General features: G+C 49.8%; 1 protein-coding gene and 1 long non-coding RNA gene across 2 annotated transcripts in view; both read left to right on the top strand.

Moving 5' to 3' along the window:
• Positions 1-640: 640 nt before the first annotated feature.
• On the top strand, positions 641-3305 carry LOC144489009 (uncharacterized). Its single transcript, XR_013496816.1, has 2 exons — positions 641-731; positions 2464-3305. It is a non-coding gene; the product is annotated as an uncharacterized LOC144489009 (long non-coding RNA).
• Positions 3306-11295: 7990 nt separating this feature from the next.
• LOC144489008 (ras-related protein Rab-25-like) overlaps positions 11296-18328 on the top strand; it is a 29407-nt gene continuing 22374 nt past the window's right edge. Inside the window, exon 1 of the mRNA XM_078206957.1 lies at positions 11296-11453. Within this exon, the coding sequence (XP_078063083.1) occupies positions 11414-11453 (40 nt within the window). The 5' untranslated portion in view covers positions 11296-11413. The remainder of the gene's footprint in view (positions 11454-18328) is intronic.

The following is an 18328-nucleotide window of genomic DNA, read 5'->3' as shown; positions in this document are numbered from 1 at the left end:
GCGACGGCCTGGTGGTATTATCGCTAGATTATTAATCCGGAAACTCAGCTAATGTTCTGGGGGACCCGGGTTCGAATCCCACCCACGGCAGAGGATGGAATTTGAATTCAATACAAAAAATATCTGGAATTAAGAATCTACTGACCCGTTTTCAGAAAATCCTTTCCTTTAGGGAAGGAAATCTGCCGTCCTTACCCCGGTCTGGCCTACATGTGACTCCAGAGCCACAGCCAATGTGGTTGACTCTCAACTGCCCTCCAAGGGGCAACTAGGGATGGATAATAGATGCTGGGCCCAGCCAGCGACGCCCATGTCCCACGAATGAATAAAAAAGTGTCTCAACAGGGCCGTGATTCCTTCGGTGGTCGAATAGCCCGTCGATAGCCTCCGGGCCCGGACACTCCTCCTTCAGGGGAGGGAAAGGGATAGGATTGGCCGATCTTGGATGGGGGAGGGAGGGTATGCGGGTGCGGGGTTGGTCCCTGGCTGTCAGGGGATTGGGAGAGGAGGGAGTGGTGGAGAGAGGGGTCACGGTGACGTCAGGGGGATTGGGGGGGGGGGAGGGGGGAGGAATTGACATACGTTGGACGGAGGGGTGGACATTTTGTACTGCCTTGTTTTGAAACCTCTCCTGTTCACAGGAGGGCAGAGTCGCTATCACCAGGGTGGCCAACCTTCTACTGTGCATGTACGCAAAAGAGACAGTGGGATTCGGGATGTTACAAGCCAAGGTAAGCCCCCCCCACCACACCCCCCCCCTCAACACCTGCTGGACTCCCAACCTCCCCCGCACTGTGGGAGGGTCGGTGCTGAGGGAGCGCCGCACTGTCATGGTGCTATTGGAAGAGGGACAGTGGGTGGGGGTACTCGGGCAATTGTCTCTGTCCTTATCAGGCCCAATATTTATCCCTCAATGAACATTGCTAATTAACGGGGTTGGGTCAGTATCTCTGGGGCAGACTAGAACATTCCAGCGCAGTACAGGCCCTTCGGCCCTCGATGTTGCGCCGACCAGTGAAACCAATCTAAAGCCCCTGTAACCTACACTGTTCCAATATCATCCATATGTTTATCCAATGACCCTTTAAATGCCCTTAATGTTGACGAGTCCACTACTGCTGCAGGCAGGGCATTCCACACCCTTACTACTCTCTGAGTGAAGAACCTACCTTTGACATCTGTCCTATATCTCTCACCCCTCAATTTAAAGCCATGTCCCCTCGTGCTAGCCATCACCATCCGAATGGTCTGTGAGCCTGCGGAACATATCCTGCTCCCAAGGGGGGAGGGGGGGTGGTGGGGAGCAGATCTTGGGTCAGCAATATCAGATAGTCCCTAAAAATAGCCAATGAGGCAATTGGGAGAAACTCTCTCCGGAGGGGGGGGCGGAGAAGTTGAAGGAAACTGGGTTCCTGGAACTCCCTCCCTAACAGCACTGTGGGTGTACCTACCCCCACACACGGGGACTGACTGATGTCCAATAACAATCCTGGAACTCCCTCCCTAACAGCACTGTGGGTGTACCTACCCCCACACACGGGGACTGACTGATGTCCAATAACAATCCTGGAACTCCCTCCCTGACAGCACTGTGGGTGTACCTACCCCCACACACGGGGACTGACTGATGTCCAATAACAATCCTGGAACTCCCTCCCTAACAGCACTGGGTGTACCTACCCCACACACGGGGACTGACTGATGTCCAATAACAATCCTGGAACTCCCTCCCTAACAGCACTGTGGGTGTACCTACCCCACACAGGGACTGCGGTGGGTTCGAGATGGTGGCTCACCCACCCCATTCTCGAGGGGCGATTAGGAATGGGGAATGAATACTGGCGAGGCCCACACTCCGTGAATGAATGGGGGGGAGGAAAAAGCTTCTTTTTAGTTTAGTACGAATTGAGAGTTTGAATCTCTCGTTCTTGTGTTTGTCCGGGTGAGTACGAGACACAAATTGCTATCCACTCTGTCTCTTCCCAGCAATGCTTGGGTTCGGCAGAATCAGTGCAAATCTGGATGTAACTTACAGAATCCGAGAACCCCTACAGTGCAGAAGGAGACCATTCGGCCCATCGAGTCTGCATCGATCATAATCCCACCTATCCCCATAACCCCATGCATTTACCCTGCTAGTCCCTCTGACACTAAGGGGCAATTTAGCACGGCCAATCCACCCTAACCAGCACGTCTTTCGGACTGTGGGAGGAAACCGGAGCACCCGGAGGAAACCCACGCAGACTCCGCACAGACAGTGACCCAAGCCGGGAATTGGGTGCTGGCGCTGTGAGGCAGCAGTGCTAACCGCTGTGCCACCGAGCTGGCTGATGCCTGAACATTGTTACTCTTGTCATTAATGTTGAATGTCTAGTCGAAATAATCGAATCATCTCTTCTCTCTCTCTCTCTCTGTCTCCCTCCCTCCCTCCCTCCCACTCCTCTCTCCTGTTGTCCTCCACAGGCCGAAGCCCTAGTTCAATATCTGGAGGAACCCCTTACCCAGGTGGCCGCATCATAGTTGGGTTGGAGAATGGGGGAGCGCTGAGGAGGAAGCCCAATGCTCTTTGGTTTTGGCTTTGAAGACACTTTCCCTCAGAACGAGTTGAAAACGCAGCTTTGCAGATCGCAAGAAAATCAAACTCGGCTGAAGATTTGTGGGGCTGAGGGGGGCGGGCAGTGGTGGGGGGGGGAGAAATGGCGGACAAAATGGCTTCCTTTGCCATCGCAGTCAGAGGTCACGACCTTTTGGCCAACTCTCCAAAATGGCCGACGGCCGGGTTTGGGGGGTAAATTGGGCCTATCGACAATTGCCGTTTAAATTCTGACGATTTAATTCCCGTTTTTTTTTCTGGAAGAAAATAATAGACTCGCTCTCTTTGTGACAATTCTATTTCCCCCTCCCTCGCCGGCTTTCATGCCAGTTTGTTTTTAAATTTTTGTTTGGTGTCCCGGAAGCTTCGGAGAATTCGGATCCCTCCCCCCACCTTGCTATCCGGAGGGAGGAGCGTGACGTGGGGAGGGGAAGGAATCTCGGTGAGGGGCTTGTATCTTCTCGTCCACCTCAAAGTCGAACTTCCGGAAGATGGGATGGTGATTTGCGGCAGGGGGGATGAAGTAGGAAGCGGAAAGTGCAGGGGACGGGGGGGGGAGGGGTGTGTGTTTTGTGGGTGGGGTTGTGTGCAATCCTCTGGGTTAATGCGCTACGATCCATCCTCTGATTCCGGAACAGATTTGCCTGCCGATTAACCTTTTAACTTTTTCTTCGTCTCGAATCGATTCCATTAATAAAGTTTTCCTGTCTGTCGCCATGGGTTGCTTTGTTGCCTCTTCCTGTGTAATCTTTGCTGTCTCGCTCGCGGGCGCACTGACTATCATTACCTCCCTCCCCGAATCCCACCTCTAACAATTTCCCGTCCTCCAAATGGCTCCCCCATCTCCTCCCCGCGGTGTCAGAGGCGAAGTAGAAAGGGTCGAGAGCTTCAAGTTTCCAGTGTCCAGATCACCAACACCCTGTCCTGGTCCCCCCATGCCAACACTATAATTAAGAAAGCCCCACCAATGCCTCTACTTTCTCAGGAGGCTCAGGAAATCCAGCATGTAGAATCCCTCCAGTCCAGGAGGAGGCTATTTGGCCCATCGAGTCTGTGGCACCAACCACAGTCCCACCCAGGCCCTATTCCCGCAACCTGACATACTAACCCTGCTCATCCCCTTGACACTAAGGGGCAATTTAGCATGGCCAATCTACCTAACCTGCACATCTTTGGACACTAAGGGGCAATTTAGCATAGCCAATTCACCCAAACGCCCACGGGATGTGGAGGAACGGATATGTCAGGAGATTCTGGATATGTGCAGAAAAAATAGGGTTGTTGTAGTGGGAGACTTCAATTTCCCTGGTATAGACTGGAAAGTGCTTAGGGCTGGGGGTCTGGACGGGGAGGAATTTGTAAAATGTGTATTGGAAGGTTCTTTGGAACAGTATGTAGATAGCCCAACTAGAGAGGGGGCTATACTGGATCTAGTTCTGGGAAATGAGCCCGGTCAGGTCGTCAAACGTTTGGTAGGGGAACATGTGGCAAATAGTGACCACAACTCTGTTAACTTTAGGATAGTAATGGACAAGGACGAGTGTTGTCCTAAGGGTAGGGTGCTAAATTGGGGGAAGGCTAACTATAGCCGGATTAGGCAGGAATTGGTGGCCGTTGATTGGGAGAGGCTGTTCAGGGGTAAGTCCACGTCTGGCATGTGGGAGTCTTTTAAGGAACAGTTGATAAGGCTGCAGGACAGGCATGTGCCTGTAAAAAGGAAGGATAGGAAAGGTCGGATTTGAGAGCCGTGGATAACCAGGGAAATTGAGGATCTGATCAAAAAGAAAAGAGAGGCGTACGTTAGGTCCAGGCAACTGAAAACAGATGGAGCTCTGGAGGAATACAGAGAGAGTAGGAAAGAACTCGAACGAGGAGTTAGAAGGGCAAAAAGAGGTCTTGAAATGTTCTTGGCAGACAGGATTAAGGAGAATCCTAAGGCATTTTATTCATATGTTAGGAACAAAAGAGTTGTCAGGGAAAAAGTCGGACCTCTCGGGGACAAAGGAGGGGAATTATGCTTAGAACCCAGGGGAATTATGCTTAGAACCCAAGGGAATAGGGGAGATCCTAAATGAATACTTTGCAGCGGTATTCACAAAGGAGAGGGACTTTTTGACTGGGAGTGTCTCAGAGGGAGGTGTTGACCCGTTAGAGAGAATCTCCATTACAAAGGAGGAAGTGTTAGGTTTTTTAGGTAACATTAAAACTGACAAATCCCCAGGGCCTGATGGCATCTATCCTCGACTGCTCAGGGAGACGAGAGATGAAATTGCTGGGCCTCTGACGGAAATCTTTGTCTCTTCATTGGACACAGGTGAGGTCCCTGAGGATTGGAGGATAGCGAATGTGGTACTGTTATTTAAGAAGGGTAGCAGGGATAACCCGGATAATTATAGGCCAGTGAGCTTGACGTCCGTGGTAGGGAAGTTGTTAGAGAGGATTCTTAGAGACAGGATGTATGCGCATTTAGAACGGAACAATCTCATGAGTGACAGACAGCATGGTTTTGTAAGAGGGAGGTCGTGCCTTACAAATTTGGTGGAATTTTTTGAGGAAGTGACAAAAACGGTTGACTAAGGAAGGGCCGTGGATGTCGTCTATATGGATTTCAGTAAGGCATTTGACTAAGTCCCTCATGTCAGGTTGGTTAAGAAGGTTAAGGCTCATGGGATACAAGGAGAGGTGGCTAGATGGGTAGAAAACTGGCTTGGCCACAGGAGACAGAGGGTAACAGTCGAAGGGTCTTTTTCTGGCGGGAGGTCTGTGACCAGTGGTGTTCCGCAGGGTTCTGTACTGGGACCTCTGCTATTTGTGATATATATAAATGATTTGCAAGAAGGTGTAACTGGTGTTATCAGCAAGTTTGTGGATGACACAAAGATGGCTGGACTTGCGGATAGCGATGAACATTGTCGGACAATACAGCAGGATATAGATAGGCTGGAAAATTGGGCGGAGAAATGGCAGATGGAATTTAATCCAGATAAATGCGAAGTGATGCATTTTGGAAGAACGAATGTAGGGGGGAGTTATCCAATAAATGGCAGAGCCATCAAGAGTATAGAAACGCAGAGGGACCTAGGTGTGCAAGTCCACAAATCTTTGAAGGTGGCAGCACAGGTGGAGAAGGTGGTGAAGAAGGCATATGGTATGCTTGCCTTTATAGGACGGGGTATAGAGTATAAAAGCTGGAGTATGATGTTGCAGCTGTATAGAACGCTGGTTAGGCCGCATTTGGAGTACTGCGTCCAGTTCTGGTCGCCACACTACCAGAAGGACGTGGAGGCATTGGAGAGAGTGCAGAGAAGGTTTACCAGGATGTTGCCTGGTATGGAGGGTCTTAGCTATGAGGAGAGATTGGGTAAACTGGGCTTGTTCTCCTTGGGAAGACGGAGAATGAGGGGAGACCTAATAGAGGTGTACAAAATTATGAAGGGCATAGATAGGGTGGACAGTGGGAAGGTCGGAGGTGACGATCACGAGGGGTCACGGGTTCAAGGTGAGAGGGGCGAGGTATAATTCAGATATCAGAGGGACGTTTTTTACACAGAGTGGTGGGGGCCTGGAATGCGCTGCCAAGTAGGGTGGTGGAGGCAGGCACGCTGGCATCGTTTAAGACTTACCTGGATAGTCACATGAGCAGCCTGGGAATGGAGGGACACAAACGATTGGTCTAGTTGGACCAATGAGCGGCACAGGCTTGGAGGGCCGAAGGGCCTGTTTCCTGTGCTGTACTGTTCTTTGTTCTTTTGTAACCAGCACATCTTTGGACACTAAGGGGCAATTTAGCACGGCCAATCCACCTAACCTGCACATCTTTGGACACTAAGGGGCAATTTAGCATAGCCAAGCCACCTAATCTACGGTTTTTAAAATAGCATTCCCTCACCACCTCTATCCAGTCACCACTGTTAACCAGGCTTCAGCTGATGAAGCAAGTGTCAGAACCTCAACCCATGCTTCTTCTGATTGAATCGTGACACTACAGAAGGACACCATTCGGCCCATCAAACCTACACTGACCACAGTCCCACCCAAGCCCTATCTCTAACCTCACACCTTTACCCTGCTAATCCCCCTGACACTAAGGGGCAATTTAGCATGGCCAATCCACCTAACCCACACATCTTTGGACTGTGGGAGGAAACCGGAGCACCTGGAGGAAACCCACGCAGACACGGGGATAAAGTGCAGACTCCACACAGACAGTGACTCGAGGCTGGAATTGAACTCAGGTCCCTGGCGCTGTGAGGCAGCAGCGCTAACCCACCGTGCCACCGTGCTGTCTCGATATGACTCTCACCAACTTTTACAGATGCACCATAGAAAGCATTCTTTCTGGTTGTATCACAGCTTGGTATGGGCTCCTGCTCTGCCCAAGACCACAAGGAACTACAAAAGGTCGTGAATGTAGCCCAATCCATCACGCAAACCAGCCTCCCATCCATTGACTCCGTCTGCACTTCCCGCTGCCTCGGGAAAAGCAGCCAGCATAATCAAGGACCCCACACGTCCCAGACATTCTCTCTTCCACCTTCTTCCGTCGGGAAAAAGATACAAAAGTCTGAGGTCATGAACCAACCGACTCAAGAACAGCTTCTTCCCTGCTGCTGTCAGACTTTTGAATGGACCTACCTCGCATTAAGTTGATCTTTCTCTACCCCCTAGCTATGACTGTAACACTACATTCTTCACCCTCTCTTTTCCTTCTCCCCTATGTACTCTATGAACGGTATGCTTTGTCTGTATAGCGCGCAAAAAACAATACTTTTCATTATATCCCAATGCAAGTGACAATAAATCAAATCTATGTACTCTATGAACGGTATGCTTTGTTTGTACAGCGTGCAAGAAAGAATACTTTTCACTGTATCCCAATACATGTGACAATAATAAATCAAATCTATGTACTCTATGAACGGTATGCTTTGTCTGTATAGCGCGCAAGAAACAATACTTTTCACTGTATCCCAATACATGTGACAATAATAAATCAAATCAAGGATGGATGGAGGAAGCAAAGTGAATCCCAGGCTCATGGGACCCTCCCCACCTCTCGTGGGGACATCGGAATGGGGAGCAGAATTCGGCCATTCAGCCCCTTCGAGCCTGCTCCTCCAGTCAATGGCTGATCTCTCCCTGGTCTCAAATCCACCTCCCCACCTGTTCCCCGCATCCCCCGATCCCTTTTTTATTAGAAATATATCTCTCTCCTTCTTGAAACCACTCAATGATTCAGACTCCCCCGCGCTCTGGGACAGCGAGTTCCACAAACTCACCACCCTCTGCGAGAAGTAATTCCTTCTCATCTCAGTTTTAAATCTACCGTCTCTCAACCTGTCCCCGTGACCTGTTGTTCCAGATTGCCCCACAAGGAGGGAAACATTCGATCTACATTTACTTTACTCAATCCCCCTCTCGCCCTGCTAAACTCCAGCGAGTCTAAGCCCAAACTGTTTAATCTCTCCTCGGACATCAACCCTTTCATCCCCGGAATCAACCTGGTGAACCTCCTCTGAACTGTCTCCAATGCCCCCACATCTTTCCTCAGATAACGAGACCAAAACTGGACACAATACTCCAGACGTGGTCTCACCAACACCCTGTACAATCGCAACAACACGCATCTACTTTTATACTCCAGTCCCTTTGTAATAATTGCTGACATCCCAATTGCCTGTTTTATTATGTGCTGCATCTGTGTACCGACTTTCTGCGATTCTTGAACACGCACAGCCGGGGTATTGAGTTTAAAAATTGGCAAGTCATGTTGCAGCTTTATAGAACCTTAGTTAGGCCGCACTTGGAATATAGTGTTCAATTCTGGTCACCACACTACCAGAAGGATGTGGAGGCTTTGGAGAGGGTACAGAAAAGATTTACCAGGATGTTGCCTGGTATGGAGGGCATTGGCTATGAGGAGAGGTTGGAGAAACTTGGTTTGTTCTCACTGGAACGACGGAGGTTGAGGGGAGACCTGATAGAAGTCTACAAGATTATGAGAGGCAGAGTGGATAGTCAGAAGCTTTTTCCCCAGGGTGGAAGAGTCAATTACTCGGGGGCACAGGTTTAAGGTGCGAGGGGCAAGGTTTAAAGGAGATGTACGAGGCAGGTTTTTTACACAGAGGGTGGTGGGTGCCTGGAACTCGCTGCCGGGGGAGGGAGTGGAAGCGGAAAAAGTAGTGACTTTTAAGGGGGCGTCTTGACAAATACATGAATAGGATGGGAATAGAGGGAAATGGTCCCCGGAACGGTAGGGGGTTTTAGTTCAGTCGGGCAGCATGGTCGGTGCAGGCTTGGAGGGCCGAAGGGCCTCTCCCTGTGCTGTAATTTTCTTTGTTCTTTGTTTTTTTGTACGCCCAGATCCCTCTACCCGGACACATTCTGAATCTGCTTTCCGTTTAGGTAATAATTTGCCTTTCTAATTTTTTCAGCCAAAATAGACAACCTCACACTTATCCACATTAAACTCCATCTGCCAAATCTAAAGTTAAAGTTCATTTATTAGTGTCACAAGTAGGCTTGCATTAACACTGCAATGTGGGCCCATGTACCAGCATGGGTAAGAACTGGTCACTTCCATCCTGAATCCCACCACCACCACCACCTCCCCCCCCCCCCCCCCCCCCCCCCCCCCGCCCCCGCCCCCGCCCCGCTATCAAAATCCTGGGGGTTACCATTGACCAGAAACTGAAACCCCTCCCCCACTATCAGGTGAACTGTGTGTACAGGTGAGGTGTGTGTACAGGTGAGCTGTGTGTACAGGTGAGCTGTGTACAGGTGAGCTATGTGTACAGGTGAGCTGTGTATACAGGTGAGCTGTGTACAGGTGATCTGTGTACAGGTGAGCTGTGTGTACAGGTGAGGTGTGTGTATAGGTGAGCTGTGTGTACAGGTGAGGTGTGTGTACAGGTGAGCTGTGTATACAGGTGAGCTGGATGTACAGGTGAGTTCTGTGTACAGGTGAGCTGTGTATACAGGTGAGCTGTGTACAGGTGATCTGTGTACAGGTGAGCTGTGTGTACAGGTGAGCTGTGTATACAGGTGAGCTGTGTACAGGTGGGTTGTGTGTACAGGTGAGCTATGTGTACAGGTGAGCTGTGTACAGGTGAGCTATGTGTGCAGGTGAGCTGTGTATACAAGTGAGCTGTGTATACAGGTGAGCTGTGTATACAGGTGAGCTGTGCGTACAGGTGAGCTGTGTGTACAGGTGAGCTGGGTGTACAGATGAGCTGTGTGTACAGGTGAGCTGTGTATACAGGTGAGCTGCATGTACTGGTGAGCTGTGTGTACAGGTGAGCTGCATGTACTGGTGAGCTGTGTGTACAGGTGAGCTGTGTATACAGGTGTGGGGTGTACAAATGAGCTGGGTGTGCAGGTGAGCTGTGTGTACAGGTGAGCTGTGTATACAGGTGTGGTGTGTACAAATGAGCTGGGTGTACAGGTGAGCTGTGTACAGGTGAACTGTGTGTGCAGGTGAGCTGTGTATACAAGTGAGCTGTGTATACAGGTGAGCTGTGCGTACAAGTGAGCTGTGTATACAGGTGAGCTGTGCGTACAGGTGAGCTGTGCGTACAGGTGAGCTGTGCGTACAGGTGAGCTGTGTATACAGGTGAGCTGTGTATACAGGTGAGCTGTGTACAGGTGAGCTGTGTGTACAGGTGAGGTGTGTAATACAGGTGAGCTGTGCGTACAGGTGAGCTGTGTGTACAGGTGAGCTGTGTGTACAGGTGAGCTGGGTGTACAGATGAGCTGTGTATACAGGTGAGCTGCATGTACTGGTGAGCTGTGTGTACAGGTGAGCTGTGTGTACAGGTGTGGGGTGTACAAATGAGCTGGGTGTGCAGGTGAGCTGTGTGTACAGGTGAGCTGTGTATACAGGTGTGGTGTGTACAAATGAGCTGGGTGTACAGGTGAGCTGTGTGTACAGGTGAGCTGTGTGTAAAGGTGAGCTGTGTATACAGGTGTGGTGTGTACGGGTGAGCTGGGTGCACAGGTGAGCTGTGTGTACAGGTGAAGTGTGTGTACAGGTGAGGTGGGTGTACAGGTGAGCTGTGTATACAGGTGAAGTGTGTGTACAGGTGAGCTGTGTGTACAGGTGAGGTGTGTGTACAGGTGAGCTGTGTGTACAGGTGAGGTGTGTGTACAGGTGAGCTGTGTATACAGGTGAGCTGTGTGTACAGGTGAGCTGTGTGTACAGGTGAGGTGTGTGTACAGGTGAGCTGTGTATACAGGTGAGCTGTGTGTACAGATGAGCTGTGTGTACAGATGAGCTGTGTGTACAGGTGAGCTGTGTGTACAGGTGAGCTGTGTGTACAGGTGAGGTGTGTGTATAGGTGAGGTGTGTGTACAGATGAGCTGTGTATACAGGTGAGCTGTGTACAGGTGATCTGTGTACAGGTGAGCTGTGTGTACAGGTGAGCTGTGTGTACAGGTGAGGTGTGTGTATCGGTGAGCTGTGTACAGATGAGCTGTGTGTACAGGTGAGCTGTGTGTACAGGTGAGCTGTGTGTACAGGTGAGCTGTGTGTACAGATGAGCTGTGTATACAGGTGAGGTGTGTGTATCGGTGAGCTGTGTACAGGTGAGCTGTGTGTACAGATGAGCTGTGTGTACAGGTGAGGTGTATCCAGGTAAACTGGGTGTGTTCCTCTGCTGCAGGAACCGGTCGGACCTGCTTTCTCCTCCCCAGGAGCAGGAAGGGAGGCTGCGGGAGGGAGGGGCATTGATCCAGCTCCCAGTCCCACTTCCTGATCACTCAGCCTGGCCTGGGGAACAGAGGCAGTCCCGGGACAGGCAGGCTTTCCCGGATAGTTTCAACATGAGCTCCCCGGAGGAAGAATATAGCTTTGTTTATAAAGGTAAGAGGTTACTAGTGCAGAGAAACAGAGCGGCTAAATACACAGCAAGTGTGTAAATACACAAGTGAGTGTGTAAGCTGCACTGTGTCTCAATGCACAGTGAGTGTGTCAGTGTGAAAATACACAGTGTGTGTAAATGTACAAACTGGGTGTGTAAGTCGCAAAGTAAGGGCGGCACGGATGGTTCAGTGGTTAGCACTGCTGCCTCACAGCGCCAGGGACCCGGGTTCAATTCCCGGCTTGGGTCACTGTCTGTGTGGAGTCTGCACGTTCTCCCCCCATGTCTGCGTGGGTTTCCTCCGGGTGCTGCGGTTTCCTCCCACAGTATGAAAGATGTGTGGGTTAGGGTGGATTGACCGTGCTAAATTGCCCCTTACTGTCCAAAGATGTGCAGGTTAGGGGGATTGGCCATGCTAAATTGCCCCTTAGTGTCCAAAGATGTGTAGGTTAGGGGGATTGGCCGTGCTAAATTGCCCCTTAGTGTCCAAAGATGTGCGGGTTAGGTGGATTGGCCATGCTAAATTGCCCCTTAGTGTCTAAAGATATGTGGGTTAGGTGGATTGGCCATGCTAAATTGCCCCTTAGTGTCCAAAGATGTGTGGGTTAGGGGGATTGGCCATGCTAAATTGCCTCTTAGTGTCCAAAGATGTGCAGGTTAGGGGGATTGGCCATGCTAAATTGCCCCTTAGTGTCCAAAGATGTGCAGGTTAGGGGGATTGGCCATGCTAAATTGCCCCTTAGTGTCCAAAGATGTGCAGGTTAGGTGGATTGGCCATGCTAAATTGCCCCTTAGTGTCCAAAGATGTGCAGGTTGAGTGGATTGGCCATGGTAAATTGCCCCTTAGTGTCCAAAGATGTGCGGGTTAGGTGGATTGGCCATGCTAAATTGCCCCTTAGTGTCTAGAGATATGTGGGTTAGGTGGATTGGCCATGCTAAATTGCCCCTTAGTGTCTAAAGATATGTGGGTTAGGTGGATTGGCCATGCTAAATTGCCCCTTAGTGTCCAAAGATGTGTGGGTTAGGGGGATTGGCCATGCTAAATTGCCTCTTAGTGTCCAAAAATGTGCAGGTTAGGGGGATTGGCCATGCTAAATTGCCCCTTAGTGTCCAAAGATGTGCAGGTTAGGGGGATTGGCCATGCTAAATTGCCCCTTAGTGTCCAAAGATGTGTAAATTAGGTGGATTGGCCATGCTAAATTGCCCCTTAGTGTCCAAAGATGTGCAGGTTAGGGTGATTGGCCATGCTAAATTGCCCCTTAGTGTCCAAAGATGTGTGGGTTAGGTGGATTGGCCGTGCTAAATTGCCCGTTATTGTCCTGCAATGCGTTGGTTAGAGGGATTAGCAGGGTAAATATGTGGGGTTATGGGGATAGGGCCTGGTTGTGATTGTTGAGTGTGCAGGCTCGATGGGCCAAATGGCCTCCTCCTGCACTGTAGGGATTCTATGATTCTATGAAATACACAGTGTTTTGATTTGATTTATTATTGTCACATGTATTGGGACACAGTGAAAAGTATCGTTTCTTGCGCGCTATACAGACAAAGCATACCGTTCATAGAGTACACGGGGAGAAGGAAAGGAGAGGGTGCAGAATGTAGTGTTACAGTCATAGCTAGGGTGTAGAGAAAGATCAACTTAATGCGAGGTAGGTCCATTCAAAAGTCTGACAGCAGCAGGGAAGAAGCTGTTCTTGAGTCGGTCGGTGCGTGACCTCAGACTTCTGTATCTTTTTCCCTGTGGAAGAAGGTAGAAGAGAGAATGTCCGGGGTGCGTGGGGGTCCTTGTTTATGCCGGCTGCTTTTCCCGAGGCAGCGGGAAGTGTAGACGGAGTTAATGGATGGGAGGCTGGTTTGCGTGATGGGACTGGGCTACATTCACAACCTTTTGTAGTTCCTTGCGGTCTTGGGCAGAGCAGGAGCCCATACCAAGCTGTGATACATCCGGAAAGGATGCTTTCTATGGTGCATCTGTAAAAGTTGGTGAGAGTCATAGCGGACATGCCAAATTTCCTTAGTCTTCTGAGAAAGTCGAGGCGTTGGTGGGGCTTTTGTAACTATAGTGTCGGCATGGGGGGACCAGGACAGGTTGTTGGTGATCTGGACACCTAAACACTTGAAGCTCTCGACCCTTTCTACTTCGTCCCCGTTGATGTAGACAGGGGCATGTTCTCCTTTACGCTACCTGAAGTCGCTGACAATCTCCTTCATTTTGTTGACATTGAGGGAGAGAATATTGTTGCCGCACCAGTTCACCAGATTCTCAATCTCATTCCTGTACTCTGTCTCGTTGTTTGAGATCCGACCCACTACGGTGGTGTCGTCAGCAAACCTGAAAATTGTGTGTGTGTAAATACACTGTCTGGAACAATGTCACTGTTCATTATCTATCCTTTAAACTGCATCCACCCAACTATGACCCTTACCCCCTCTGACCTTTACCCTCTGACCCTGTCCACCATTCCTCATGCTGTTCCATATTAATAACCTCCAACTCTAACTCTTCAACCCTGTACTTTTCCGAACCACTAACCCTTAACCTGCTAACACCTACCTGTTAATCTTTTACCCTTACCCTTTAACCTTAGCCCTGACCCATAAGCCTACACTCCAACCCCTAACCTTACCCAGTAACCCTTAACCCTACCTTCCACGTCAACGCTATAGTTAAGAAAGCCACACCAACGCCTCTACTTTCTCAGAAGACTAAGGAAATTTGATATGTCCGCCATGACTCTAACTTTTACAGATGCCCCAAAGAAAGCATTCTTTCTGGGTGTATCACAGCTTGGTATGGGCTCCAGCTCTGCCCAAGACCGCAAGAAACTACAAAGGGTTCTGATGGTAGCCCAGTCCCATCGCGCAAACCAGCCTCCCATCCATTGACTTTGTCTACACTTCCCGCTGCCTCGGGAAAATCAACCAGCATAACCAAGGACCCCACACACCCCGGACATTCTCTCTTCCACCTTCTTCCATTGGGAAAAAGATATAAAAGTCTGAGGTCACGTACCAACCGACTCAAGAACAGCTTCTTCCCTGCTGCCATCAGACTTTTGAATGGACCTACCTCACACTAAGTTGATCTTTCTCTACACCCTAGCTGTGACTGTAACACTACATTCTGCACTCTCTCCTTTCCTTCTCTATGAATGGTATGTGCACAAGAAACAATACTTTTCATTGTCTCCCAATACATGTGACAATAATAAATCAAATCTATGTACTCTATGAACGGTATGCTTTGTCTGTAAAGCGCGCAAGAAGCAATACTTTTCACCATATACAAATGCAACATGAGCAGCACGGTAGCACAGTGGGTTAGCACTGCTGCCTCACAGCACCAGGGACTCGGGTTCGATTCCCGGCTTGGATCACTGTCTGTGCAGAGTCTGCACGTTCTCCCCGTGTCTGCATGGGTTTCCTCCGGGTGCTCCGGTTTCCTCCCACAGTCCAAAAGACGTGTTGGCTTAGGGTGCATTGACCGTGCTAAATTCTCCCTCAGTGTAACCCGAACAGGCGCCTGAGTGTGGCGACTAGGGGATTTTCACAGTAACTTCATTGCAGTGTTAATGTAAGCTGACTTGTGACACTAATAAATAAACTTTATGTGACAATAATAAGTCAAATCAAACCAAAAACCTAACCTTTAACCTTACTCCCTAACCCTTAACATTACCCCTAACCTTTAACCTTACGCCTAACTCTTAACATTACCCCTAACCTTTGACCTTACGCCTAACTCTTAACATTACCCCTAACCTTTGACCTTACGCCTAACCCCTAACATTACCCCAAACGTTTAACCTTACGCCTAACCCTTAACTTTATGCCTAACCCTTAACCTTACTCCCTAACCCTGAACATTACCCCTGACCTTTAACCTTACACCTAACTCTTAACCTTACTCCCTAACCTTTAACCTTAAGCCTAACCCTTAACCTTACTCCCTAACCCTTAACATTACCCCAACCTTTAACCTTACGCCTAACCCTTAACCTTACCCCCAACGCTTCACCTCACCCCAACTCTTAATAGAATCCATAGAATCATAGAATCCCTGCAGTGCAGTAGGAGGCCATTCGGCCCATCGAGTCTGTGCTGACCACAATCCCACCCAGGCCCTATCCTCAAGCCCCAAATATTTACCAAACTAATCCCCCTGACACTAAGGGGCAATTTAGCGCGGCCAATCCACCTAACCCACACATCTTTGGACACTAAGGGGTAATTTAGCATGGCCAATCCACCTAACCCGCACATCTTTGGACATTAAGGGGCAATTTAGCGTGGCCAATCCACCTAACCTGCACATCTTTGGACACTAAGGGGCAATTTAGCACGGCCAATCCACCTAACCTGCACATCTTTGGACACTAAGGGACAATTTAGCATGGCCAATCCCCCTAACCTGCACATCTTTGGACACTAAGGGACAATTTAGCATGGCCAATCCCCCTAACCTGCACATCTTTGGACACTAAGGGGCAATTTAGCATGGCCAATCCCCCTAACCTGCACATCTTTGGACACTAAGGGACAATTTAGCATAGCCAATCCACCTAACCTGCACATCTTTGGATATTAAGGGGCAATTTAGCATGGCCAATCCACCTAACCTGCAAATCTTTGGATACTAAGGGACAATTTAGCATGGCCAATCCACCTAACTGTTAAAGCAAAATACTGCGGATGCCGGAATCTGAAACAAAAACAGAAAATGCTGGAAAATCTCAGCGGGTCTGACAGCATCTGTGGGGAGAGAATAGACCCAACGTTTCGAGTGTGGAAAACCCTTCGTCAGAGGGTCATTTAGACTTGAAATATTGGCTCTATCTCTGACATTTTCTTCCAAATCATATAAATGATTTGGAGGAAAATGTAACTGGTTTGATTAGTAAATTTGCAGACGACACAAAGGTTGGTGGATTTGCGGATAGCGATGAGGACCATCAGAGGATACAGCAGGATATAGATCGGTTGGAGACTTGGGCGGAGAGATGGCAGATGGAGTTTAATCCGGACAAATGTGAGGTAATGCATTTTGGAAGGTCTAACACAGATAGGAAATATACAGTAAATGGTAGAAAGGTGTGCGGGCTAGGTTAATTGGCCATTCTAAATTTCCCCTTAGTGTCCCGGGATGCAGAGGTTAGAGGGATTAGTGGGTAAATATGTAGGGATATGGGGATAGGGCCTGGGTGGGATTGTGGTCGGTGCAGACTCGATGGGCCGAATGGCCTCTTTCTGCACTGGAGGATTCTATGTTCTATGTTCAACCCTTAAGAGTATTGATAGGCAGAGGGATCTGGGTGTACAGGTACACAGGTCCCTGAAAGTGGCAACGCAGGTGGAGAAGGTAGTCAAGAAGGCATACGGCATGCTTGCCTTCATCGGCCGGTGCATTGAGTTTAAAAATTGGCAAGTCATGTTGCAGCTTATAGAACCTTAGTTAGGCCGCACTTGGAATATAGTGTTCAATTCTGGTCGCCACACTACCAGAAGGATGTGGAGGCTTTGGAGAGGGTGCAGAAAAGATTTACCAGGATGTTGCCTGGTATGGAGGGCATTAGCTATGAGGAGAGGTTGGAGAAACTTGGTTTGTTCTCACTGGAGCGACGGAGGTTGAGGGGAGACCTGATAGAAGTCTACAAGATTATGAGAGGCATGGACAGAGTGGATAGTCAGAAGCTTTTTCCCAGGGTGGAAGAGTCAATTACTAGGGGGCACAGGTTCAAGGTGCGAGGGGCAAGGTTTAAAGGAGATGTACGAGGCAGATTTTCTACACAGAGGATGGTGGGTGCCTGGAACTCGCTGCCAGGGGAGGGAGTGGAAGCGGAAAAAGTAGTGACTTTTAAGGGGGCGTCTTGACAAATACATGAATAGGATGGGAATAGAGGGAAATGGTCCCCGGAACGGTAGGGGGTTTTAGTTCAGACGGGCAGCACGGTCGGTGCAGGCTTGGAGGGGCCGAAGGGCCTGTTCCTGTGCTGTAATCTTCGTTGTTCTTTGTTCTTTAAGCCCGCCCCGAACCCTTGACCTTACCCCCTGTCCACTATCCATGATCTCTGAGCCCTGAACCTGGAATGCTGTCCACCATTCCTAACCCCTGGCCCCCTCCACCACCCCCACCCCCCCCTCTTCCTCCTCGCCCCCTCCCCCCCCCCCCCCCCCCCCCCCCCACCCGCCTCACAAACTCCGATGACCCTGACTCCCTCTGGAGTATGAGATATTAAAGGACAACAATGGCCAGATGGGCTGAGTGGCCTGTGTTCTGTGCTGTGTATCCTGTAACCAAACCCCCCCCACCCCATCCATCCGTCCCCAATCCTGACTGTGCTAGTCCCTGACCCAGGACCTTACATCTGCCCCCGAGAGCCCACAAGCCCGATTCGAACGCACTCCCTCGGATCCCACCACACACTTCCCGAATTCCAACCCTATCTCCCCACCCCCCGCCCCCCTCCACCCCCCACTCAAGCCAAAGACTAAAACCTTTATACTCAAACGCCCTCAACAATGGTCCCATAATCAGTACCTAAACCCAAACTGGGACTATCTTCCAGGAATCTAAGGGTGACACGGTGGTTAGCACTGCTACCTCACAACACCAGGGACCCGGGTTTGATTCCCGGCTCCCCGGCTCGAGTCACTGTCTGTGTGGAGTCTGCACGTTCTCCCCGTGTCTGCGTGGGTTTCCTCCGGGTGCTCCGGCGTCCTCCCACAGTCTGAAAGACGTGCTGGTTAGGTGCGAAATTCTCCCTCAGTGTAACCCGAACAGGCGCCAGAGTGTGGCGACTAGGGGAATTTCACAGTAACTTCATTGCAGCGTTAATGTAAGCCTACTTGTGACACTAATGGATAAACTTTATAAACC

Source organism: Mustelus asterias, unplaced genomic scaffold (genome assembly GCF_964213995.1).
Source record: "Mustelus asterias unplaced genomic scaffold, sMusAst1.hap1.1 HAP1_SCAFFOLD_1919, whole genome shotgun sequence".
Classification (NCBI taxonomy): Eukaryota; Metazoa; Chordata; class Chondrichthyes; order Carcharhiniformes; family Triakidae; genus Mustelus; species Mustelus asterias.
This window is presented reverse-complemented; position numbering and strand designations above follow the sequence as displayed.